We start from the raw sequence: 26,381 nt of genomic DNA, 5'->3' as shown, positions 1-26,381 counted from the left end.
AGTGGGCATCTACACTGGCTTTACTACTCTTGGGTGCAATGATGGAACGTAAAATAAATAATGTTTTTTTCCGGTGTATAAGGCGCACCCGAAAGCCTTGATTTTCTTCAAAAGATGACCCTGCGCCTTATACGCAGGTGCACCTTATATGTGAAGTAATATTGCACCACCATAGGTCTCGCAACGACTGTCAGCAGCTACCAACTCCATTTCCGCCTGTAGAAGAAGTGGTGTGTAACCCCAGCCTCTACTGTAGCGCCTTATAATGTGGTGTGCCTTATATTTGGAAAAATCTTTATACGTATATATATATTTATATTTGATATTTGGAAAACTTTTTTTCAGTCATTGAAGGTGCACCTTATAGTCCGGTGCGCCTTATATAACAACAACAATAATAATACATTTCATTTATCAGCGCCTTTAAAAACTCTCAAGGTCACTTTACAGTCACAGGATAAGTTTTTCTGTGGGTGAGCAGTGGCAGCCACACTGGGCAGCATTCAGTCAACTCAAAGGTAACTCAAATAGATAGAAAGATAGTTAGCTAGCTAATAGATAACTAATAGATAGAAATCTAGCTAGCTAGCTAATATATAGCTAATAGCTAGCTAGCTAATAGATAGCTAATAGATAGCTAGCTATCTAGCTAGATAGCTAGCCAGATAGACAGCTAGCTAGCCAGCTCGATAGCTGACAGATAGCAAATATATACAGGTAACATCTGACTTACGACCAGCTTGACTTACGACCACCCGTACTTACGACCATGACCTCCAAACCTTATTTAAAAAAAATAATAATTCTACGGCTGGCACCGCAACGCGCTAGCAGGCCGGCGACGCGTAGGACAATTTTGGCCAGTAAGCCAGCATCTCACTCTCACACAGCAATCGACCATATGATGGCACCAGAGGGGGGAGTTTGGGAGTCATTTAGTCTCCGAGTCTCTATTCAAAAATTTGAATGGATTTCGACTTACGACCATTTCGACTGACGACCGTTGGTCAGAACGGACTCGGTTGTAAGTCGGATGTTACCTGTATATGGAAAAAGTTTGAAAATACACCATTCAATGGGGGTGCGCCTTATCCTCCGGTGCGCCTTATACACTGCAAAATACGATAAATAAATAAATAAATAAATAAATCAACATGAAAGTAAGTTTTTCATGAAAACACAAAATCAACATTATAATTAAAAAATGTTAATTTACAAAATATGTAAGAAATTAGTCATTGAAATAAAATGATCACCGAAATCAAGAATACATCCCAATGAAATAATAAAAAAACACACAGAAAGAATGATGCTAAATTTCCAATATTCTGGAGTTTTACTTTCGTTTTACAGTAAAGTCTCGTTATGTCGATATTCAAGGGAGTCCGAAAAAATATCGATATAACCGGGACTATCGATATATCCGACCCTGTTTGCATGTAATTTTCTCCGTGCGTGCATAGAAATAGTATCGATATAACCGGGACTATCGATATATCCGATATCGATATAACGAGACTTTACTGTATTTGAAATGAAAATTTTATTTTATTAAAAATAAAAACACAACAGTTTTTCCATGTTGAAAACATCTTACACCATAGTTAACATCTGAGAGATGTTTATTTGGATTATTGCGATTAATATTATTATATAATTTAAAGGGGTACATCTATCTTGATTTACACTATTCTAAAGTGCATTGTATTCATTACAACTTTATTATTGTGTCAATTTTTGTACATATTTAATTATTTTTTGTAGATCTTTTTTGACATAAAAAGGGAAAATAATATTTTTTTTATTGGACAGTGACATCATAAAAATCTGTATTGCTTTGTCCCCTAGTAAAGTCAAGCTCATTTGCATACAGAATCATCTCCCCTAAGTGGATACTCCAACAGCTGTCCGGCGTTTGTTAACCAAAAAAAAAAGCTGATTAACCTCCATTTTACAATTATCAAGAGATCTATTGAGGGAGAGAGCGTCAAGCTGATTAGATTAAATAATGCCCCTGCCTCGGAGACTGAGCCCTTTAGCAAATGAGGACATAAAAAGAAGCCTACAATGAAATCCGGGTGTCAGGACGACGCATCATACGTCTCTGAGCCCGCGCGAGACGTCGCTTAGTGGCCCGTTGACGCGGCGGAGAGCCCGTTTGAGCATCCATCACTTTTTTTTTTTATGGTCCCAGCTCTGTTTACATATTTTCCCCCACCAATAAACAACATGAGTGATGTGCCGAGTAATGCGCCATAATGGAGATTTATACAATTGGTTGCGGAGGGTGTGCGGGATATCGTCCGGGAATCAGGTGGGGCTGTGACCGCCTAATTTATTTCATTTAATTAGATCAGTGATGGTAAAACAGCTCGCAGGGATAGAAAAAAGGTAAAGATAACTGTCGAGGGAGTTGTAAATACTAGTCGACTTTACTCATCTTGCCTCTGCTTATACATGCGCTTGCATTTATTTATTTATGTCTTTGCAGCGGTTTTCAAAGCTAAGAGTACCAAGAGTTGAAGGCAGACTCCTAGTGGTACATGACAGAATCACTGTTCAATTGTATTTAACTTTTAAAGGACAACCGACGCCACCGGACAAGTTGTGTCCATAATTTGTAAAAATCACTTAAAACTACTTCTACTGAGCATATTTTACAAAGATTCCAACACAACGCATATATCTATATTTTACGTTTTAAGACTCGCGCTGAATATTCAGAAAGTCTTGTTTTTGAGTTGATGACGATTCCTAACGTGACGTCACGGAAGGAATGGCCCTGACCGAGAAAACGACACACAATGCATTTTGGGGAGTTTATTTGGTCTGAAAACTTCGTGTTGATCCGTGTTGATGGCAAAATTAAAAGGAAAACACATAAATAACTCGATGGTGAATCGTTGTGTGTTGCACCAGGACTACTATTTGATACTAGTTGACGCAAATTCCCAGCAGACTAATCAGCCCATTTCAAACGGAGCTTGGGCGCCATCTTGTGCATTTTCTGGGAAGTTACATTTCATCCAGATGCCTCAAAATGACACATAATTACTTCTTTAATCGATGCAAACATTTATGCTTTGCTCTTCAGAACTATTTGAATCATATTCATTCATTCATTCAAAACTATCAAGGTCACTTTAGAGTCACAGGATAAGTTTCCGTGGGAGAGCAGCGGCAGCCAGAGGCGGCAGCGTTCACTCAACCACATTAGTCTGTGATTCAGATATTTTGAGGTCAGCGGAGAAGGCCTTGCTGTACATACCATTCACATTTGTTTGTCTTTCCAAGGAAGCAAAAAATGTTGAAAGAAGGAATATGACAGAACTGAAAACAAAACAATATATGTACTGTAGTTGCCATTCAAATGTGATGGAAAGTCAGGCAGCTGAGAATAGTCAGATGAGTGACAGAATTAGAAACATTTTTTGCTCAACGGGTTACCATTTTAACTGAGTGCACATGCCAACAAATTCAACTCATCTTTAGCACTATTTCAATACCAATTTGATGTCAACAGTCATTATTCCCCATGGGACAATCAGAATTGTGTAATGCTTGAAGCATCAATATTAAAAAGGCTGATTTCATCAGTGTGAAAATACCACATTGGTCAACCTTTGGAGTTATGAGTCATCGATGCAACTTTGGTCAGCAGAAATCTACATAATGAACAACCCTGTGATTTATGCCCGGTCTGCTGGACCTTTAGGCGTTCTAAACACCCCCATCTCCACCAACCTACACCCACCCACCATCGAATTGTCTTCTGAGCTACTTATCATTAAATAAAACATGCTCCCTCAGGAGGTGTTACAAGCCTATAAAAGCAATATGTTAGAAAGCCACCTTGCAGCTTTCAGATGAGATGTTTAACATTTAAGTATTTTATTTCAATAAAACATTTTTTTTCTTCCTTCAAGATAAATGCTGTAAATTGACATGTTGTGGATGAAAGAATTTCAACAGTAGCCAAAATGGAACTGTATAGTGCCACTTAGCAGTTTTTTTTGAGGATGATACTAGTGCAGCGTGTTCTACCGGAAACAAATTCCTTGTGTGTTCTACATACTTGGCAATAAAGATGATTCTGATTCTGAAGAAATTATCAAAAATGTTTCCTGCATTCATTCGGGGGATAAAATGCATGTCTGTTCATGTTTATCATACAAAAACTTTAACTTGACAGGTATGTTAGCGTCGGTTAATGATACACATCAGCGAGGTCTGCGATGCGTACAAATTTGCAGACGCCAACTGAAAAGGATCATGGATCCATCGTAAAAGAGCGATGGAAATATGATTGCTTTGTTGTTGGTCACTTTTTTATATTTACTTTATTTATATTAACCGCATAACATAAGGAGGAAGTGGATTGAAGTGTTTTCACTTTTCAGCTAAGGCACTGGTGTCAAAGTCAAGGCCCGGGGGCCAAATCTGGCCCATCACATCATTCTATTCGCCCCACGAAAGCAAAACAAGCATTTCCAGTGCCATGTTGCTTGCTAAAGTCTGAACCAAAATTTCAAATTGTCCTATGTAAACCACAAAAACAGCCATTATTTTTTTCCTTGAAATTTGAAAACTAGTTATTTATGAATTCTTTGTGTGCTCTGTATGTCATTTTTGGAGGGGATTAAACATCCTAATTGCTTCCCCAAATTCATAACGGCCCCTGATAGAAAACCGTAACTACAATGTGGCCCATGGCAAAAAATTGAGTTTGACACCGTTGAGCTAATGCTTCGCCCCATTTTTTCATATGTGGAGTCCCTGTGAGATGTGAAATGGTGCGTTTACCCTACCTAACTTAAGATATAGTGGTGGCGGCAAAGGTCCGGTGGGAAATGGCATCGCTGGTCTTATATTCCGGTAGAAGATGGGAAGCGAGGAGGGGTCGATGCATCAGAGGATTGTTGAGAGTCGCGTTAAAGGTTCCCTTCAGCACTGTGTTCGCGATGCCTGGACTCAACTGTACACAAACGCAAAACAGAGAAAACGCCAGTGGTTACTATTCTCTTGACATTTGAAAGACAAGTTCAATTACAATTATGGTTTTTGCCTGTGTCATCATTAACTCATTCACTGCCAGATGATGTGCAAAAAATATGCCACTCCGGTGCCAGGGTTTTTGTAATTTTCACTCAAATTGCAGCACCCACAAAATATTGAGTTATAGGACTACAGAGAGATTCACTGCAGCGTAAGAAACCTTAGACCACAGGTGTCAAAGTCAAGGCCCGGGGGCCAAATCTGGTCCGCCACATCATTTTATTCGGCCCGGGAAAGCAAATCAAACTTGTGAAATTTCAAGATGTTTACTAAAGTCCAAACCAAAATTACAAATTGCCATATGAAAGCAAAAGAATAATCAGTATTTTTTACTTATGATTTGAAAACAAGTTATTCATTAATTTGTTGTGCGCTCTGTATGTAATATGTGGAGGGGATTTAACATTTTAATGGATTTCCCAAACACATAACGGCCCCCGAGAAGAAAACAGTGGCCCGCTGCAAAAATATAGTTTGACAATTCCTAAATTATATGGGTCTGGAGTTATCTGAGATTGAAATGAGGGTGCCTGTCCAAAATGAAATGCAATACATACATATTGGTTTATATGAGGATGTAACAAAGCGCTAACATGGAAAAAACATTTCCAGAGGTGTGACCAGCGCTTTATCGGGACCCCCCTCGCAAGAAAAACCAAAACCTGAGGAAATTCAGGAATGGGGCGGGATGTCATATTTTCAATTTCCGAATAAAATTCCGGAATGGTAGTGAATGAGTGAAGTTCAACTATATGCGTGGACTCATTTTTGCATGACATCATCATGACTCATTTTATATTAGCATAGCTTCAGAAAAAGCTATTGCATCTTCTCAAGCACGACAAAATGGCCGATTTATTTAATAACAGAAAGGTGGTGATTTCAAACACAGCCATAATTCCTGTCCTCCTATCACCCAGGAAATACTTGACAAACCACTTCCTGTATCCAGGAAGTACTTGAGAAACCACTTCCTGTGAGCTCTCCAAGCCGTCCGCCCTTCTTCTCCCCACCATGACCTCCTGGTGATGTTGCACCTCATCAGTATGCACAAAACACCATCGCGGGGATTTAGGCACAAGAGGCCAGATCGCTCAGATCTCCGTCTTGATCCTGATGGGAAAAGGGTTGCGGGTTCAACTGCGGGTCACCCTCCAAGGGGGTTGCACTGGAGGTGGATACTTAAGAGCCCCTTTGGAAATGACGACAGCATCGGCATGGCAATCATGAGGGAGATTATGGGATGTTTGGCTGGGTCAGAGAGGGGAAAGGGAAAAGGGGGATCTATGCGGGGAATGGTGTTAGTGGGTCGGAATACACATTGCTACGTGAGTCTTTCCCACAGCACACAAGACATCGCTAACACAGTAGCGGCTATGTAAGATAAATGCTAATTATGTACACAATGATGTACACGCTTCTGATAATACACTGAGCAGATATGACAACTACTTTTGTATATTACTATTAAACACACAAGGTTAGAAATCATCGATTCTATTATCAGCATGCGTGTTGGACTCTTGTGAATCAAGCCGTCTCCGGTAAGAAGAGAGGATTACGCTCCAGGGTGTATCCTGGATCTGGTCGACCATAATTGCCTCACGTGTGAGCTTTTTGCAGAAATACGGATTCACTTTCTCAGCACAAGAAAGCGCAGTATTTCTCAGTCAAGGTAACTCTTGTAAAAAAAGGTAAAAGTTGACTTTTTTTATTAACACCCCCCCATGTCGCAAGTCTGTGTAAATGGAACTGATAGAGAAAAGGGTCATTTTCTCTATGTTCTGCTTTCAGAGGTTATATCAGGCTTGAGGAGCCCGCGATGAGAGGAAAGGAGCGTCAGTGCAGAGCGCCGAACTGTCGCAGCTTGGATTTGAATCGGATTTACGTCGGACAGGAGATGTGAAATAGTTTCTTTTCGTAAATGGATGCTACAGCGTGTGCAGTGTTTGCTTTCAACATTTAGCTTGTCGCAGACGTGCACATTTCACCATAACACCCCTGATCCACTGGTGAAAAGGACATTTTGATCCTCTCCTCTTTTATATAGAACTGCTTCATAAAACAAATAGGGTGTAGAAAGTGCTTAAGATTGAATTACTGTCTGTGTTGTCTCACATTATTTATTATTTAGTTTTTGTTGTTGTTTTGACTTGAAGATGGCGTCGTGAGAGTGGCTGCTTTTACAGCAGCTCCTGTATTTTTTCTTCTACTTCTTCCTTTCCTTTCCTCTTACTTTCATCACTTTACTGCTGTAAAATGTAAATTTCTCCACTAATCCAATCCAATCAGAGATGTAACAAAAGTGAAAAAGCGCAATTCTGAAAGGGGATGTCGGAAAAAAAGTGGGATGGGGGTGTGAAATTATAAAACGCTATTGCGTTGAAAGCAATTGATGCAGATCAACAAGCAATTAATTGGTCACACCAGAGGCTTGCTTCACTTGGTTCGGTTTAAAAGGAAAAAGCAAACAGGTAAAATATTTCTATTTTGTACACACCACCTCATCTTTTCTTTTTGGGTTTAAGGGTTAGTCACAAAGTAACCTAACATACAACATACATACAACAAACAAACATGATAAAAAAACATGTTTTACTTTGATTCAGCACTGGCAGAGGAGAGTGCGGTTGTATTTCACAAGATGCGTAAGGTTAGTGATGAAATGAATATCCTTTGCACGCCCGCCTGGATATTAGGTGCCATTAGGGTCCACTAAATGTACTGCAGAATTGCACGTCTCTAAAATTGAAACACGAGCAGTGTAACTTCAGCTGAAGTGTAGGGCGATGGGAATCATTAAAGGTCTGAAAAGTCTCATGTGGAACCGGCGCATCAAAACAACAGAGGAAGGTTTGCGGATAATGAACCTGAAAGCCGGGCTTTCAAGATTTACATCCGTCCTTTAAATTGCATTTGTTTGCGCTCCACAACTGATTCACGAGTCGGTTTTATTTTGGAGTATAGCACACACACATACACACACGCACGCACGGTTAAATGAAGCTCAACCAATAAGAGCGATGTCGTACGTGGGCAAAGGTAATCAAGCCCAGTCTCCAGAAGTAGGCGACTCACAGGGTGCACCGGAGTCCCCAAATGAGCTCCATCAGCAGGCTAATGCAGCTCAAGAAGGCAGCGATAGCACATTACAGCCACTTTCACAGACGAGCGCACATGAGCACGCATTGATGCTAATGCTCAAATAGGTACAATTCCCCTTGCGCCGCCATCTGCTCGCCAGCGGTTTTAACAACCTCGTTGAGCTCTGCTCCTATTTCCTCCCACCTTTGCACATCCATCCCTCACGCCGCACACATCGCCGCCACCTCGTCTCAAACGTGTGACGAATGAATGCCCCGTGGTGTGGAAACGTAGCCGCAGTCATGAAGCTAATTATTGACACGTGGGCTTTGGCACGAGGCGAAAGAAAAGCCAGCTGTTCCGTGTCATGATATCACAGCAGGATACTCGCATAGCAATAATCGGGAGAAATGGGATATTGTTTTTACAAAGTAACAATGGGAACAAACAACAGCATTTTTTTTCGCTAATGTATGAAGTTTACCTGGTAATGGGCAGGTCCTGGATTGATTTCGGTGTTCACTTTGAAGCGTTCTTCTCGAGAGGCTATCAGACACATTGGAGGGGAGCATCTCACATTTGGGTTGTACTCGGCTGGACCTGGTCAAACAACAACTGCATTTTATTTTGGGAATAATATTAACTCATTCACTGTCATTCACAAATTTATTCGGGGATTGAAAAGTGTGATGTGGAGCGGCATTCCAGAATTTGTTCGGGTTTAGTTTTTTTTCATGCTGCGGGTGCCAATAAAGCGCTGTCCAGACCTCTGTCAATGTTTTTTCCCTTTCACAAGAGGGCAGCATTTACCTTTTTTCCATGTTAGCGCTTTGTTCCGGCTTCAGCTGTTGTTAAAGCGCTATATAAATCAATATGTACATAATGTAATGTATTTTGTATTTTGCAAATTTCCCCATTGTGGGACGAACAAAGGTTTTCTGATTCTGATTTTCTGATTCTGATTTTGTACAGCCACCCCCATTTCAAGAGAAAATAACTCCAGACCCATATAACTGGAATTAACTCTTTTTTTCTGATGACAGAAGAGCGTCTAAGGTTTCTTACACTGTATTGAAGGTTCATGTAGTCCTAAAAGTCAATATTCTGTGGGTCCTGGAGTTCTAGCAATAATGGTACTGGAGTGGACACATTTTAGCACTTGTCTGGCAGTGAATGAGTTAAACATGTTTAAGAGGATGGTGTAGTACAATATCAGTAATTTTAAATCATTCACTGCCATTCCTCAATTTATTCGGGCATTGAAAAGCATGACGTGGAGCGCCATTTCCGAATTTGTTCAGGTTTTGGCTATTCTTGCTGGGGGGGGAGGGGTGCCGATAATGCGCTAGTCAGACCTATGGCAATGTTTTTCCCTTCCACCAGGGGGCAGAATTTCCCTTTTATACATGCATAATTTAAGCGGATTTACGTGGGTGGGACAGGAGATTTGAGACAATCTCTTTTTGTCAATGATGCTAGCGCTTCATTTTTGCTTTCAAAACCTGCACATTCCACCATGACGTCTCTGATCCACTGCTGAAAATGTCGCTTTAATCCTCTCCTCTTTCATCTAGAACTGCTTCATTCAACAAACGGTGCATGAAGTGCTAAAGATTGAAGACTGTCTGTGTATTCTGTGTTGTGACACATTATTTGTTATTTTGTTTTTTGTTTTTTTTACTTCAAGTCGGTGCCGCGAGAGTGGCTGCCTTTACAGCAGCTCCTGTATTTTGTTTTTGCTGCTGTGAAATGTAAATTTCTCCACTGTGAGACAAATAAAGGCTCATCTAATGTAATCTAATCTAATCTAAAATGAACATTTTGTATTGACGTCAATTTTAATAATAATAATAATAATAATAATAATAATAAATTTCATCCTGTTGAGAGGAAATCAAGATCAAGATCAATCAAATGGCCACATTCCGACGGCGCCTGTATACTAAAAAGTCTCAAGAAAGCTGCCCCCCCTAGTCAAAGCTAGACTGCACTTTGCTGACTGGTGCTGAGCACAAACAAAGTAGGGCTCTTTGATGTTAAAAGGTTCTGATCAACAAAAAAACAATCCATACGTAGCAAGTATTGTAATTGTGCCAACATATGGTATCCTGCAGGGACTTATTGCGCACCATGTTTCAAAGGTTTGCTTCCTTCAGAATGATGAAGATTATAATGATCCCTAATGGTCCATACACTATGGACCTATTCATATATGCAAATCCGGTAATGGAGAAAATTGTGCATGTGAGCGCGACGAAGCACATTTCAAAGTGTGTGTGTGTGGGGAGGAAGAGAGGGGGAGGTGAACAGCACAGCAAACAGTGCAAATCTATTTATATGCAAATTGGAATTTGGTTAAACGGTTGGAGGCGCCTCATGGGTTGAGTCCCATGGTGAAACGGGCCAAGTCATAAATTATCCAACTAAGTCAGGAATCTATTCATTTTGAAACAACATTTTCTTCATTGAGACTGTAATTGAAGTCAATATTAGCTCAGACGCCCGTCGAGATGGCGAGCTAATTGGGAGAGCGAAGGGTGGTACTCCCTCTGTACTCCCGTTCTTATGACTGCTTCTGGATAGATGAGAGATTTTCAGCCAGCGATCCATGAAGACATCATGAGCATTTTCTGGCCTCATGGTTTCAATGTTCAGCCAGCGCCGCGATGCATTAGAGTGTGGTGACGAAAAGGTTAGCAAAACAAGGGGTGGGGAATCAAATCGGATTTGGTTACATGCTGCTCGGACAAAGCTTTGACTGCATAGGCAGCATGGAAATTTGCAAAATGGCTGAATTAAATGTCACTGATATGCTGATAAGTGTGTGTTCCGCATAGGTTGTTCAGTCGGCGATTCTTCTTTGTCAGAATCGTGGTCCATGGAAAAAAAAACACATTGGGATGGATGGATGGAATGGGTCGGAATGGATGTATATGGGATGTATAGGGGATGGATGGATGGATGAATGGTTGGAAAGGTTTGGACGGATGGATGGATGGATGGATGGATGGATGGATGGATGATGGATGATGGATGGATGGATGGATGGATGGATGGATGGATATGGGATGATTGATGGATGGATGATGGATGATGGATGGATGGATGGATGGATATGGGATGATTGATGAATGAATGGATGGATGGATGGATATGGGATGATTGATGAATGAATGGATGGATGGATGGATGGATGATTGATGAATGAATGGATGGATGGATGGATGGATATGGGATGATTGATGAATGAATGGATGGATGGATGGATGGATGGATGGATGGATGGATGGATGGATGGATGGATGGATGGATGGATGGATGGATGGATTGGATTTGCCTTTATTAGTCTCGCAGTGGAGAAATTTACATTTCACAGCAGCAAAGAATGGAATGGATGGATGGATATGGGATGGATGGATGGATAATATAGGATGGATGGATAGATGGATATGGGATGGATTGATGAATGGATGGATATGGGATGATTGATGAATGGATGAATGGATATGGGATGGATGGATTGGATTAATAGATGAATGGATAGATGGATGGATGTGGGATAGATGGCTATGGAATGGATGGATGTATATGGGATGGATGGACAATATGGGATGGATGAATGGGATGGATGGATAATATGGGATGGATGAATGGGATGGATGGATAATATGGGATGGATGAATTGGATGAATGGATGATGGATGGATGATATGGGATGGATGGATGGATGGATGGACAGATGGATGCATGGACAGATGGACGGATGGATACCTGGTCCAGTGGGCACACGGCCTAAAAAGGAAGCAGTTTGTCGCGGTGCCGCTGACAGGAAGCAGCTTTGTCGTATTCTGGCATCTTTACTCCGAGCTTCAAAGTGACCACTTGTGCTCTTTGATGATCTGTTTATGTTGTACGCATTGGGTGGAGGTGAATCCTGAGGACAAGAAACACCTGTGTCATTATTTCCTCCTATATGTTTTATGGATTGTAGCAAGTCCTCAGCAGAACAGGAGCACACACTCTGAAGTGAATTTGTAAAAAAAAATGGTTACAACAAAGTTTGCTGATTTTGGGTTAAGTGCCAACAATTGATACTGGAATAAGAATGACAGACTGAATATACAATACACACAGGAACACATTTCAGGAATTCAAATTAAAATATATGTGGAATTATATATGTTTGGTGATTTTGGAAATTAAATACTGTCCATAAAAAGGGGTAAAGTTTGCAATAAACTGAAAAAAAACAAGGCGTTTAGAATTGAATAGAACAAAATCCCTTTTTTGATGGATTACGAAAAAATGCAGACGGAAAAATATTTTTGGGACCATTAAAATGAAATAGCTAAAGACATTTGAGGTGTTAAAAATGTTGAATGGAGCATTATTGCTGAAAATAAACAATTAAAAATGTGAATTGAATTGAAAATAAAGAAACATTTCTTGGCAGGCGTTATACACAACAAAAAGTTGTTTTTTGTCAGGCCAAAAATGAAAAGTAAAATCAAAAAAATCCCGTGACTATAAAGTGTCCTTGAAAATTTTGAAAGGCGCTTAGAAATTAAATGTACGATTATTATTATTAAAATCTACATATAATTTCAATATCTGTAGTTATGTTTTGTGACTCTGTAAATACACTCCAATAAACAAAAATATGTGTTTTCAATGATAATACTATCATGCAAAATGAAAAAAAACAAGAAATCATTTATTAAAAACTGACAGAAAAAAATATCTATCTGCAACATATTCGATTTTGGGCTTCACCTTTACAACAAGCATTCCACAATGAAACAAGACATTTTTGAGCTAGAACAACTTATTTTGAGCAAACGATTCCCTGTATTTCATATTTATGTCGTTGAGAAAAGAACACCATTAAATTAGAAAGTTAAAATAAAGGTGTGTGAAGTATTTTTGTCTCCATTTTTTCATTTTGGGCTCTCCATCAGAGGCCATCTGTTTACTGGAGCACAAAGCCAGACTTGTTGGACTGTTAGTCGACATATGGCGACACATTGCTTGCTACCAGAGACAAACAAAGGCTAATTTGTGGACCCGTCATCACGCTTCTCCTCCACCGAGGGACGGATGGCGCGTTTCTAAAAATATGATGCGTGATGTCTTCACACAATCAGCTTATATTCGACTTTGCACTGTTTGAATAATTTGAAATGACAAAAAACACGACAGGTGAATGAGTGTCACCTACGAGAACCCTGCTAGCTCCAAGTGAAGAAGAATCACTCTTGTTGTGTGAATAATTGATAGCGAGGGCCGAATATAGCCACACTATCCATCCCGACATAACATAGCTGAGCTGTCATTCGGCCCTCCTTTCTCACTTGGTCTTCCATCTTTAATCATCTCTAACCAGGACTGTGATTCCCCTTATGGATTTATGGACATGATGAAAGGATGAGGAGAGAAGTACCAGACAGAAACGTTCACAGCACAATGGCGCACGCACACAGAAAGAAAAGAAATGTGTTTTGTGTTCAACTAACAAAACATATTTGTACAGAACCATACATCATTTTAACTGATTTACTATAAGAACTAGCTTTTTTGTTGTCTGGAAACTGCATTGCATTCTTGAAGATGGCAGATTTAAGACTTTATGTAAAGTTTTGACTAATACGATTCATGACGTTTGTTTTTCCTAAAAACAACATTGCCATGGGGGATATTCAGAATGTCCATATATGCCCAGTTACACACGCACACCCACCACAGACACACCCAAATAGCTAGATAGATAAATCGATAGCTATCTAGCTAGATGCTAGCTAGGTATCGAGATACATAGACAGCTATCAAGCTAGCATCTAGATAGATGGATAGGTGGATAGGTAGATAGGTATGTAGGTAGATAGGTAGATAAACAAACAAATAAACAAACAGCAAGAGCGAGGATGCAAAAGACATGAATGTAAACATGGATTTGACCTCCCCTTTAATGTCAAGGCCATTCCAATCCGTCCAAGAAATTAAATGTAGAATATTGATGCACTGCACTGATTATTCGAGAAAAGCATATTATAGTCAGCCATTAAAATGACAAGAACTTTTTCTTCTACTTAAAACACCCATCTCACCATTAATCTTCATGGATTTGTGGGCTGTCTTATAATCAAAACAAAACGACATTTCGTTTTAGCCAATAGTGAATACCCCCCCCCCTCCCCCTCCCGCAACTTCTTTGGAATAGCCTGCTAATGTCATGCACAAGCACAGCTGGTGTGTCATCATGAAGCTAATAAGCATCTGCTAAATTATAAGCATTGAGTAGCTGAGGTATGGTGAGTGTCATGAAGGCATAATGAGATTGTATTCACGCCTTGAAGTGAAACGTGCAAGAGATAAAACATATATCACTTTGCATCCCATTGATTTTATAAAAACGCACCACTTTAGTCATGCTGTACTGACTTTTGTATAAATGCTTCCAGTAATAATTGTATAACGTCAGGAATGTTTACGGTTATGTACTCTTCCTATCTACACTGTGTAGGAATCTCTTGCATAAACCTCACTGACAAAGAAGGAATAAAACGTGAAATGTTCTCTAAAAGCAGTAAAAGTGAGGAAGGGAGTTGCACCACATTCAAATGAAGTTTCCTACAGATTTAAATTATTGCAAGTGGTATTTTGGGTTACACTTAACAATAATAGCCCAAGCAAAAATTATTCATCAATTTAGGAGAACTTGTGAAACTCAATATTTAAATGTCTTGGAAACACGACGACGCATGAGCTTAACTCATTCACTGCCAGAAGATGTGCAAATACGTGTCCAATCCAGTCCCAGGGTTTTTGTCATTGTCACTCAAATTCCAGAGGTTTTAGTACTACATAAAGATTCAATGCAGCGTAAGAAACATTTGACTCACTTCTTTCATCAGATATAATTCCTAAATTCTGGAGTAATATGAGCTTGAAATGAGGGTGGCTGTCCAAAATACAATGCAATACATACATATTGGTTTATACTGCGCTTTAAAAACAGCTGTTAATGCAGCGTAAGAAACATGAGACTCGCTTCTTTCATCAGAAAAAACTGAGTACATTTCTAAGTTATATGCGTCTAGAGTTATCTGAGCTTAAAATGGGGGTTGCTGCAGATAAAAACAATACAATACATATGTATCGATTTATATAGCGCTTTAACAACAGCTGAAGATGGAAAAAAATCGGTAACATGGAAAAAAGGGAACTGTTGTCCCCTCTGGAAAAGAAACAACTTGCCAGAGGCCATGACCAGAGCTTCATTGGCACCCAAGCATGAAAAAACAAAACCCGAACAAATTCGCGAATGACGCTCTACGTCATATTTTCAACTCCCGAATAAGTTCGGGAATGGCAGTGAATGAGTTTAGGACAGGTGTCAAAGTCAAGACGCGAGGGCCAGATCTGGCCCGCCACATCATTTCATTCGGCCCGCAAAAGCAAATCAAACTTGTGAAACTCCATGTTCGCTAAAGTTCCAAATTGTCGTATCAAAACCATAATAAGTCATTATTTTTTACTTAAAATTTGAAATGTAGGTATATATGTAAAATGTGGATGGAATTTAACATTCTAATGGATTCCCCAAATTCATAACGGCCCTCGAGAGGAAATCGTAACTACAATATGGCCCGGAGCAAAAAATGAGTTTGACACCCCTCATCTTAAGTATCAAAGAGATCCAAAACAACAATGCACTTTTCATAAAGATAATAATTCACCATTTTGACTGCCTGCGCTACAAACGTCTTCATTCCCCACTCAAGCTTATTATCGTAGTTGTGGTTTCACCGTGGCAAGGAACATCCATCAATGTGATGCAGTGCGGTCGAACACCACCGCAAGTCCTAAACTTAGTAATATGCGCTGTCATTAGATTTTGCAGTAAATCATCAAGTGTCTGCAGGCTGCAAAAAAAACTAATCCACCTCCAAGTAACGCGTGCTTGGAAGACGTTCAAGAGTAAGTCTCCCTGTGATGAATGCGTGCTATAATGAAGTAAGCTGTCTGGAAGCTTTGCCAGCCATTGCGCCGCTTGTATACAACCACACCTGGAACACCACCACCCTCCTCCGCTGCGCACCTTCCCTTCCTCGCCAAGTCCACAGGGCCCACTTGAAGAAAAACGAGCAGCGCGCCTCTTTCATTTTACATCTTTATTAATCTCGTTTCTCCCTTGTTGACTGTGTGTGTGGCTGTTTAGCTCCCAAAATCATCAACCAAACTCCTGCTTCAACATCTGTCTGTATTCAAACACACAGCTGCTGCATCAAAATGTGCACACCTGCCTCGACGGGTGGGGTGCTGGCATGTAAACACTCAGCGACTGAAACATCTGCCGGACACAGCTGGTGGACTACATTGTGTTCAACTGGACACGGGGTTGAAGAAGGTGATGAATGGACATATAAAGACAATGTAGGAATGTAATATGAAGTGGGACAGATACACAGCAGCATTGATAAACTGATTGATTGTCCTTGCTGACATGTGATTAGCGACGCATAAATGAATCTAAACGGCAGCCTTGCAGAGTTGGAAGAGTGGCTCGATACGGGACGAATAAAAGTATTCTGATTCTGATTCTGATACAAATGAAATCCGCTTTGTTAAGAGCAAATGTGCTCACATTCAAGATTTTTTTTACTTGACGTGTGTTCTTTAATTGGAGCCTGAAGGCACTTGGGGGGGGGGGGGGGGGGCATTCCGTCTTTCATGTCAGGATTGTAGTCGGTTGACTTTAGAGGCATTAACCTTCCCATACAACATTTTGATCAAACACCAAATGGAGTTTCACAAGTTTGATTCGCTTTGGCGGGCCGAATAATAATATGATGTGGCGGCCCAGATTTGGCCCTCAAGTCTTGTTTTTGACACCTGTCCTTAACTCATTTACTGCCATTACCGACGTAGAGCGCCATTCCCGAATGTGTTTGTTTTTTCTTGCAGGGGGTGCCGATCAAGCGCTGGTCAGACCTCTGGAATGTTTTTCCCTCCCACGAGGGACCAGCAATTGCCTTTTGTACATCCGCCCCCATTTAAAGCTCAGAAAACGTCAGACCCATAAAACTCGGTAATTTACACTTTTTTTCTGATGGAAGAAGAGAGTGTAAGGTTTAACGCTGTATTGAATGTTTATGTAATCCTAAAACTCTGTGGGTCCTGGAATTTGAGTGAAAATGACAAAAACCCTGGCAATGGAGTGGACACATTTTGAAGACCATCTCCTGGTATATTCATATGTGTCTAAAATATAGCGCGCATGGTGGCCAAGTCGTACACACCAGAAGGAAGAATTTCCAAAAACTGTGGCAAAAGTGTTTCAATCTGTATTTTTATAGACGACAATGGCGGCCAATTGAAACTCACGCTGCGTTTTGCCAACATGTTCTATTTTTGTTTTTTTTCCACTCTGTTTGTTTTTATAACAGGCAGCCAGTGGGAAACTAACAATGAGCAGCACTTGTCGGCTAGAGGAGATTTTCTCACTTTGAGAGTGTCCACACATGATAAAGCCTCAAAATGCACAACGTGCAACTTCGCCATCTGTGCACCAATAAAACTTTTTTTTATTTCCTTCGGAAAACTCGATTTTCTTAGGATTGTCCTCATTGCAACTGCCATTTGATTTGATGTTTTTTTTTAAGATTCTAATTTCTTGTGTGATAATAAATATGCTATACAAGGTCTTGTTTTAAAATAGTCAAATGGGCTGTTGTTTTATGCATGTGAAGATTACATATAAATCTTAATACAATATTTGTCTTTTTAATGCCTGATATTATATGGAACAATACTTCCTGAATTTAACTCTTTTGCTGCCATTCCCGAATTTATTCGGGAATTTAAAAATGTGACGTTGAGCGCCCTTCCCGAATTTGTTGCGTTGGTCAGACCTCTGGCAATGTTTTCCCTTCCACAAGGGGGCAGCATTCGCCTTTTGTTCATGTTAAGGCTTTGTTACAGCTTATGTAATATCGATGAGAAGGTTTCTTCAGCCATCATCTGTACAAAAGTGAAGGTTTCGGACGTTTCGCCTCCTATCCAAGAGGCTTCGTCAGCGAACCAGGGATAATATAAGTGGACCTCAATCGGCAGTACATTTGTACCTAAAAGCTAGCAACCACTCATTTGACGACAATGAGGTTAACATCTTAGCGAAAGAACATAGATGGTTTGAAAGGGGGGTAAAAGAAGCGATTCTTATAAAACAACAAAATCCTTCATTAAACCGGTCTGGTGGGGTGAGGTTCAATTTGGATCGTTCATACAATAGCCTGCTTAGGCAAAACAGGTTAGGCAACTTTCGCAATGCTGATGAGGGTCGTTATGCTGATAAGGTGATACCGGGGGGAGTGGGGGTAATAGGCCAGTCGTTAGTCAGGAATGTAGGAACAATCAGTGGGGCCACAGGGAGGGGTCCTCTGCCCCCCCCAACCTGAGAGTAGGGACCTATCATAGCTGTGTCCGGCGCCACCATGTCTGGACATTAGGGATATATAAATGGGGCCGATACGACCAGTCAGACTTTAGTTCGCTGACGAAGCCTCTTGGATAGGAGGCGAAACGTCCGAAACCTTCACTTTTGTACAGATGACGGCTGAAGAAACCTTCTCATCGATGGACCACTCCTGTACGACTGAGGGCTTACACAGAAGCTTATGTAATACAATATGTATGTATTGTATTGTATTGTATTTTGTACAGCCGCCCCCGTTTCGAGCTTAGATACCTTCAGACCCATATAACTTAGGAATTAACTCTTTTTTTCTGATGAAAGAAGATAGTCTAAGGTTTCTAACTGTGTATAGAATGTTTATGTAGACCTAAAACTCAATATTCGGTCCTGCAATTTGAGTAAAAATGACAAAAACCCTGGCACTGGAGTGAACACATTTTTGCACATCGTCTGGCAGTGAATGAGTTAATGGTTGATTGAATTTGTATTTAAAATAGATATGTAATATTACACAAATTAATGCATTTAGCTGTACATAATTATTTCATAAAAAGTGAATACAGTAGTAATATTTTTCAAACATTGTAAAGACGTCTTGAATAAATATACATTTTATATGATTTTTGAATGTATTTGATGCAGTCTTTTATTATATGATGAAAATAAAAACATGTTATAACCAATGTTCCGAATATACAAGATTCGATCATTTCAATAGATAAAATTAATGAATAAAATAAAAAGTTGACTATTTTGTTGTGTTTACTCTCTTCATATTTGCAACATATTGTCACCGAAAGGAACACCATTGACTGGAACGAATTTCATAATGCCAACAACAGACGAATTTCATCTGTTGGTCGTATGCAAATGCTACAATGAAAGCCGCCAAGCAGTGACAATAATAACAGTAGCGCATCTCCGGCATTTTTCACTTTATCATCACTAACATCGGTTATGATGACAACAACACTCTGTCCTTGCTCAGTGTAACTGGTGGGATATTAAAAGACATATTTCACTGTGGTCGTTATTACATGCGTCACGCGCACACACGCATTATTATTCGCGAAGCATCGATGTGTGGGAAGCAATAAGGAAAGTAAACAAGGGAAAATCTTACCGCACAATTAGTACGGTACAGTCAAATGTTAAGATTTGACGTGATGTTATATGGAATTTGACAAGGACAAACCCGTCACAGTTCAGGGACACGAATCCATTTTGTGATTATGTTTGTTTTCCCAGGAATTACGCTCAATTTTCCTGGGCTTTGATGTTCCAACAGTTTCAGAAATTGATCATCAGGGAAAATATGCATCGGGAGTATCGGGAGTACAGGGGACTGACAAAGGACTTTGTGGACTGGTGCCAGCAGAATCACCTCCAAATCAACACCGGGAAAACCAAGGAGCTGGTTGTGGATTTCTGTAGGAAACAATCCTCACCTGCACCGTTGAGCACCGTTGACCTACAAGTACCTGGGTGTTACTCTCAACAATAAACTGGACTGGACGGCAAACACGGATGCCCTAATCAAAAAGGGACAGAGTCGCCTCTTCCTACTCAGGAGAATGAGGTATTTAAGGGTTCAGGGGTCACCCCTAAAGACTTTTTATGACTCTGTGATCGCTTAAGCCATCCACTGTGGAATTGTCTGCTGGTCAGGCGCAGCATCGCCACCCGGGACAGGAAAAGACTGGAGCCAAGGACGAGTTCTGTCGTGGGCTGCTCGCTGGACTCTCTGGAGGAGGTGGGCAACAGACAGACGCTTGCTAAACTAAAAGCTATGATGGACAGCCCCTGCCACCCCTTCCTGCGCTCCCTGACAGCACTGGGTAGCTCCTTCAGCCAGAGACTGTTACACCCGCGCAGCAAGGAGAGGTACCGCCACTCGTTCCTACCAACTGCTGTCAGGCTTCTCAATAATCACATGGGGGAAAAAACCTGGACTCTTGTAGATGTGTTGATGCAATACAGCCACATATATCAATATACCTTTCTTGATACCTGCACTATGTAGTTTTTTATGAAGCGGTTTTGCACATTTATACTATACATATCAGTCTGCTGACATTTTTACTATGCTTAGAATATCTTGTTTTTCTATCCTTTCACCACCCCACCCCATCCCCTTTCAAATTGCTACTGTGGAATGTAAATTTCCCCATTGTAGGACGATTAAAGTTTTCTGATTCTGATGTACGGATTCTGGTACTGATTAATCAAACAAGACTTTCACCGGCCAAGTAATCAGATTACTTTAGGAAAAAAAAACTACATAAAAATCAACAAACCAAATTGATCGAGACAAAAAAAGTTTGCCCCAAAACTATAATTATTCATTTTTAAACCATATTTGCCGCATCTGGAACCAATGTTTGGCCACTTTTTTCTCTATTGCTTTTTTTTCCGCCGACAAATATCCAAGTCGGGTTTGGAGTCACTTTAGACGAGCACGGTTGTACACTTCAGGTGCTTTTAACATTGCTTGTTAGTGTAATACGTACAGAAAAAAGGGAATTAACTAACTACTCTCACCCCACATCACTGCCCTCTAGTGGAGGGAGGATCGCATAACACTACCCATGGATTCGTTAGTTCTATTTTAGTCCTATATGGGAGAACATGTTTTGAAATCCAAACCAAATTGTACAGATTGTGTTCAACTTTAGAGACATACAAATAACTGAATGTGAATTGAACAGAAAGGCTAAAAACCTGAGAGTGTGGATGAGTAAAGATGGCCGTGTGAAGTCGACAGGGCCAGAGAGAAAAAAAGTACCCTTCAGAAAAGGTCACATACGTTATGAAAAGCAATTTGTCCGGTGTGGCGCTGCTCGCAGACACGAAGCAGTCACGCCGATCGACGAGGCGAGAGCACCTCATTAAGGTCAGGGACATGCGCTTGAAAAAAAATAATAAAAGGAGAAGGGGGGGGGATGCTGGGAACGATATTGGTTTCAGAAAAGTACATGATGGATGTTGACGAAAAGACAGATGTCATAAAAGAAAGAAAATCAGAGCAAAAAGCAAGACTAATGACAAGGACATTGTCTATGAAATGTTGCGGAACATAAATAAAATAGTCTGGCAAGGAGAAAAAAAGAAGGCGACTGTGACGTGTTGACAACACAGGGCAAGAAAAGTATGTTTGCCACTTATTGACATTCATTTCATTGCATTTTTATGACACGCGGCGCAACTGCGGCCTCAAGTTATAGCAGACCAGGGACCAAATGGACTTATCGATTTTTTTTGTCAACTGTCAAAATAATCATGCCGCTGCGAGTATTGCTGAGGATTCCACAAACACACGTAAACAGACTCCAAATGTGGCCCTCCATACTGTGTATGTTTGACGTGAAAACCCACGCAAGCATGGGGGTAAACATGCTAACGGCATACAAAAAAAGGACAGTGCTTAGGATCAAACTTGAGGCACACATCATTACTCGATCACTATGCCACCAAGCCACACTAACGGACAACCGCAGTGGCGATTAAGTGATGCACCCATGTGTTAAAACACAAATAGAAACTATATTTTTACTCTATTTATGGGGGCTCTTAAATCAACAAGTAACTCTGCGCCAGGTCTCCATGGTTACAAAAGCAGTCGGTCATGCACTGGCTCCTTTGCATGAATATAATGTGAAATTTGTTTACCACAAACATCTGTTTGGAATTATCACACAAGCACAACAAGAAGTTGACTATTAGTTTTAGTGTGTGGCTGATAGATATTCTCAAAACTTACATGACTGTTTAACAATGTTAAAATGTGCCTTCTATCCTTGCCGGTCCGGTTACTAACTTTGAATAAAAGCTTTAACGACTGCTATTATTCTTTATAGGGGCATTTGAAATCGGACCAAAGTTGGCCGAGCTTCCTCAACGACCGTATCATCCGATTGAATTTCAGTCTCTGCACTCAAATTGGATGTCAACATTATTTTGCTATCTGGCTATTGTCCTTGGCCGTCAGCCTACGTGGCTCTCAGTGGCAGTCCGCGCGGACCTTCATCCATCTCGGCGTAAGTGGCGGAAGAATGAAATTGACATCAATGAAGAAGAATCAGAAAGGCAAAAGCTGTAAAAAAGAAAAGTGACAAAAGAGCCAGTGAGAGCTTGTGTGCACCGTCGCTCAGGGGGACAGTGCAATGTGTCACTAATCTATAGAAGGCAGGAACCCATGCCACAGCGCCTCAGGGGAGAACATCGGTCCAAATTAAATTCTTCACTGGCTGTCTCTGGGCGCTGCCTGAGGGTGTATCCCACGACCTCGGCAAGGAAGAGGCAATTATGAGGGGCGACAGAAAGGGGAGGCAGGTAAAGAAGGAAAGAAACTGTTGTTGGAGAAGAAAATAAGTCAAACAAAACCTTTACAAACTGGTTTATTTGGTTTTCTAAAATATATGTATGAATTGTTATCTAAGTCCCCCTAAATTTTGGTCCCTTAGCGAAAGGGGAAAAAAATCCTGGCACCGCCCCTGCTTGTCACAATCTGTCAGACCTGGATGGGCATTTTAAACGCAGAGTTCTAAAATGAACTCTCAAATAATTGGAGTAGCTCATTAAAAAAATACATGTTTTTTTTTTTTTATCAGCCCCTGGTTTATATATTTTTTATATTTATTTAGGGTACACCGTCAAGAAAAAAGTCGTTGCTGCAGCAACAGTGTCCATGCTTTGCCTGGCAGAAACATGTCATCAACACAATAAGAAGGCCAACTTCAAAATAAACCATACTTTACGAATTAACATCTGCTCAATAACTTGGGATACTTTTACTTTGAAGTTGTTCCTGACAGCGCGTCGTCAAGTGACATTTTAGTGACACATATTCCCGACGGTAATTAGGGCTAATTTAGATTGCCAGTCACAAGCTACTGGCGCCGACATCAAAAACAAAACGTCAAACTTAAATCAAGTTCAATCGTGACTGAAGGGTGTCAAAAACAGCTTTTATATTTTGCTGATATCGTCTTACACGGTGCCCGTTGGCAACATTTTACAGCAGGTTCAGATAGCTGCAAAGCAAGTGCCTCTTATAGGCTGCCGAGAATTGTTGGATTGCTTTTCAAAGGCGGTGAAAATAGTTGAAAATGACTCTCTGCTCATTATAACCTGCTTGAGTTATAACATACCTGTCAATTTATGTTTTCCCCGTATTTTATACGTTTTTTTTTTAATACATGAGAAAATGTGGGGTTGAGATTTATCTGCAATTATTTATTTTTTTTGTGGGAATGTGGGTTCTTTTTTGGCCTTCTGTCTCTTCAACCAAGCATATATATATATATATATATATATATATATATATATATATATATATATATATATATATATATATATATATATATATATATATATATATATATATATATATAATGATTGGATATACATTTGCAAAAAATAAATAAATAAATAAATAAATAAATATATCTATATCTATCTACCTATCTACCTATATAGACAGATAGATAGATAGATAGATAGATAGATAGATAGATAGATAGATAGATAGATAGATAGATAGATAGATAGATAGATAGATAGATAGATAGATAGATAGATAGATAGATAGATAGATTTATTTATTTTTTTGCAAATGTATACCCAATCATTCTATACAATTTTCAAAAGGATATCCAAACACTGAATGGGATCAACACACACAAAAAAAATTTGAGGTTATACTTCTGTAACCCGTGACACTTTTATTCGACAAATAAATCTGGCAATGTCTGTGGATTAAAACATGTCCTTTTTAAGGAGCAGACTTGGAAGATAAAACATTATGCAAATGACTAAGACTGCTGGAATCAAGCAGACAAAAGGTGTTACAAAGAAAATAAAGAGAAGCTATCAAAGAGAAAATATTAAAGTGAGTCAGATAACGGGTGCTCGTGGTGTGTTCCGTGGCCACGTGCAGACATTCAATGCGACAGAGTACAGCTTTCATATTTGCCATTGCCGTCACTTGCAACAAGAGAAGTCTCGCTGCACATGAAACAGATGCCGAGACGGTGTGGCAGTGCCTTCATCCTTCCTTGTATCTCTTCATGTGTCTTATGCATGTCCATGCTGCAGCCTCCGGAATATCAGTCATCTTTTTTCTTTTTACTATCGTCCCTGCGGGGATGGTGGAGGCGTCGCCGCGTCAACCACCTCGGCTGTGGCGCGGCATGTGGCTAACGACTACAGCTACCCTGTCCCCAGGCCCGTTTTCATTAAGTGCTCATCAGCAAGGCTCAGTGTGAAAGCCTGGGTATCGTAAGCCACTCAGGTACACGGGCTGGAGCATAGAAATGTATCTAAAAATCAAGCAGCCGTGTTTTTTTTTCCTTGTATTTTACATGATTTTTCTGACTTTTCTTTCACTTGTTTTGTGCCGCAGAAGAGCTTTCGCGCGTCCGCCCACATCAAACCTAGATGCTCCTCCGCCTACAAACGCTGCAAATTAAACTCGCAAAACACAAACAGTTGCTGCGAGAGAGTCAAACCAAAAGCAAGACACACAAATATATCTAGATATATAGATACATGTATATAGAGGCATGTATATAGATACATGTGTATAGATACAAGTATATATATATATATATATATATATACAGTAAAGTCTCGTTATATCGATATCGGGTATATCGATAGTCCCGGTTATATCGATACTATTTCTATGCACGCACGGAGAAAATTACATGCAAACAGGGTCGGATATATCGATAGTCCCGGTTATATCGATATTTTTTCGGACTCCCTTGAATATCGATATAACGAGACTTTACTGTATATATATATATATATATATATATATATATATATATATATATATATATATATATATATATATATATATATATATATAGATAGATAGATAGATAGATAGATAGATAGATAGATAGATAGATAGATAGATAGATAGATAGATAGATAGATAGATAGATAGATAGATAGATAGATAGATAGATAGATACAGTGATACAGCTACAGTGATACCTCGGTTTACGAACCCCTTGGCTTATGAACTTTTCGGTTTACGAAGGTTAAATTTCTGAAAATTTTACCTTGGCATACGAACTTTACCTTGGTATACGAACTTTTTTTGTTCACGGAGCTGCCTCAATGAGTGATGTGTCGTTCATGAACGAGACCGTTCTTCTAACAACAAAATGGCAGCCGACTGTTTTTGCCCTCTATTCCCTGCACCCAGTCTTCAATTAAAGCCACGTGATTGGTCAAGAACGCAGCAGTGGGGGTTACAGATAGAGAGAGTGAAGCCGTTCCCCAAAAAGAAAATTGCTGCCAACTTTTTTTGTCCTCTATTCCCCGCCCCCAGTCTTCGGTTAAAGCCACATGATTGGTCACGAACGCAGCAGTGTTGAGAGGTGGTTTAAACATCTAAGAGACCGGCAGACGACAGTGAGAGAATTTCAACTTTGACAGTTCAAAGGCAGAGTGTAGACTGCAAGGTTAAAATATCCCATCAATCAGGCTCCACAAACAACCCGCACAAGCCATCTGTACACTTGATGCAAAAAGTTATCAACCCAGCTAAACAGAACACAATTGATGAGGAACTAGATAAAATTATCACAGAGAAAGCACTGGGAACGGATTATTCTCATTTTAATGGTTTCCTATGGGAAAAAAAAGAATTGGGATACACGCTTTTCGCCTTACACACTCTGTCTGGGAACCAATTAAGTTCGGAAGCCAAGGTATCACTGTATATAGATATAGAGATATATATGTGGATGGA

The 26,381-nt window shown here is 40.0% G+C and overlaps 1 protein-coding gene across 1 annotated transcript in view; it reads right to left on the bottom strand.

The window, feature by feature from the left end:
* Nucleotides 1-4,127: 4,127 nt before the first annotated feature.
* Nucleotides 4,128-26,381, bottom strand: part of stpg2 (sperm-tail PG-rich repeat containing 2) — a 40,255-nt gene continuing 18,001 nt past the window's right edge. Inside the window, exons 11-13 of the mRNA XM_088993794.1 lie at nt 11,911-12,073; nt 8,624-8,739; nt 4,128-4,975 (exon numbers count right to left, since the gene is read on the bottom strand). Of these exons, the coding sequence (XP_088849920.1) occupies nt 4,814-4,975; nt 8,624-8,739; nt 11,911-12,073 (441 nt within the window). The 3' untranslated portion in view covers nt 4,128-4,813. The remainder of the gene's footprint in view (nt 4,976-8,623; nt 8,740-11,910; nt 12,074-26,381) is intronic.

The sequence above is a fragment of the Hippocampus bargibanti genome, linkage group LG04 (assembly GCF_051943395.1).
Source record: "Hippocampus bargibanti isolate YZ-2025 linkage group LG04, ASM5194339v1, whole genome shotgun sequence".
NCBI classification, from domain to species: domain Eukaryota; kingdom Metazoa; phylum Chordata; class Actinopteri; order Syngnathiformes; family Syngnathidae; genus Hippocampus; species Hippocampus bargibanti.
Note: the sequence above shows the minus strand (reverse complement) of the source record. Positions and strands in the feature narration are given on the sequence as shown.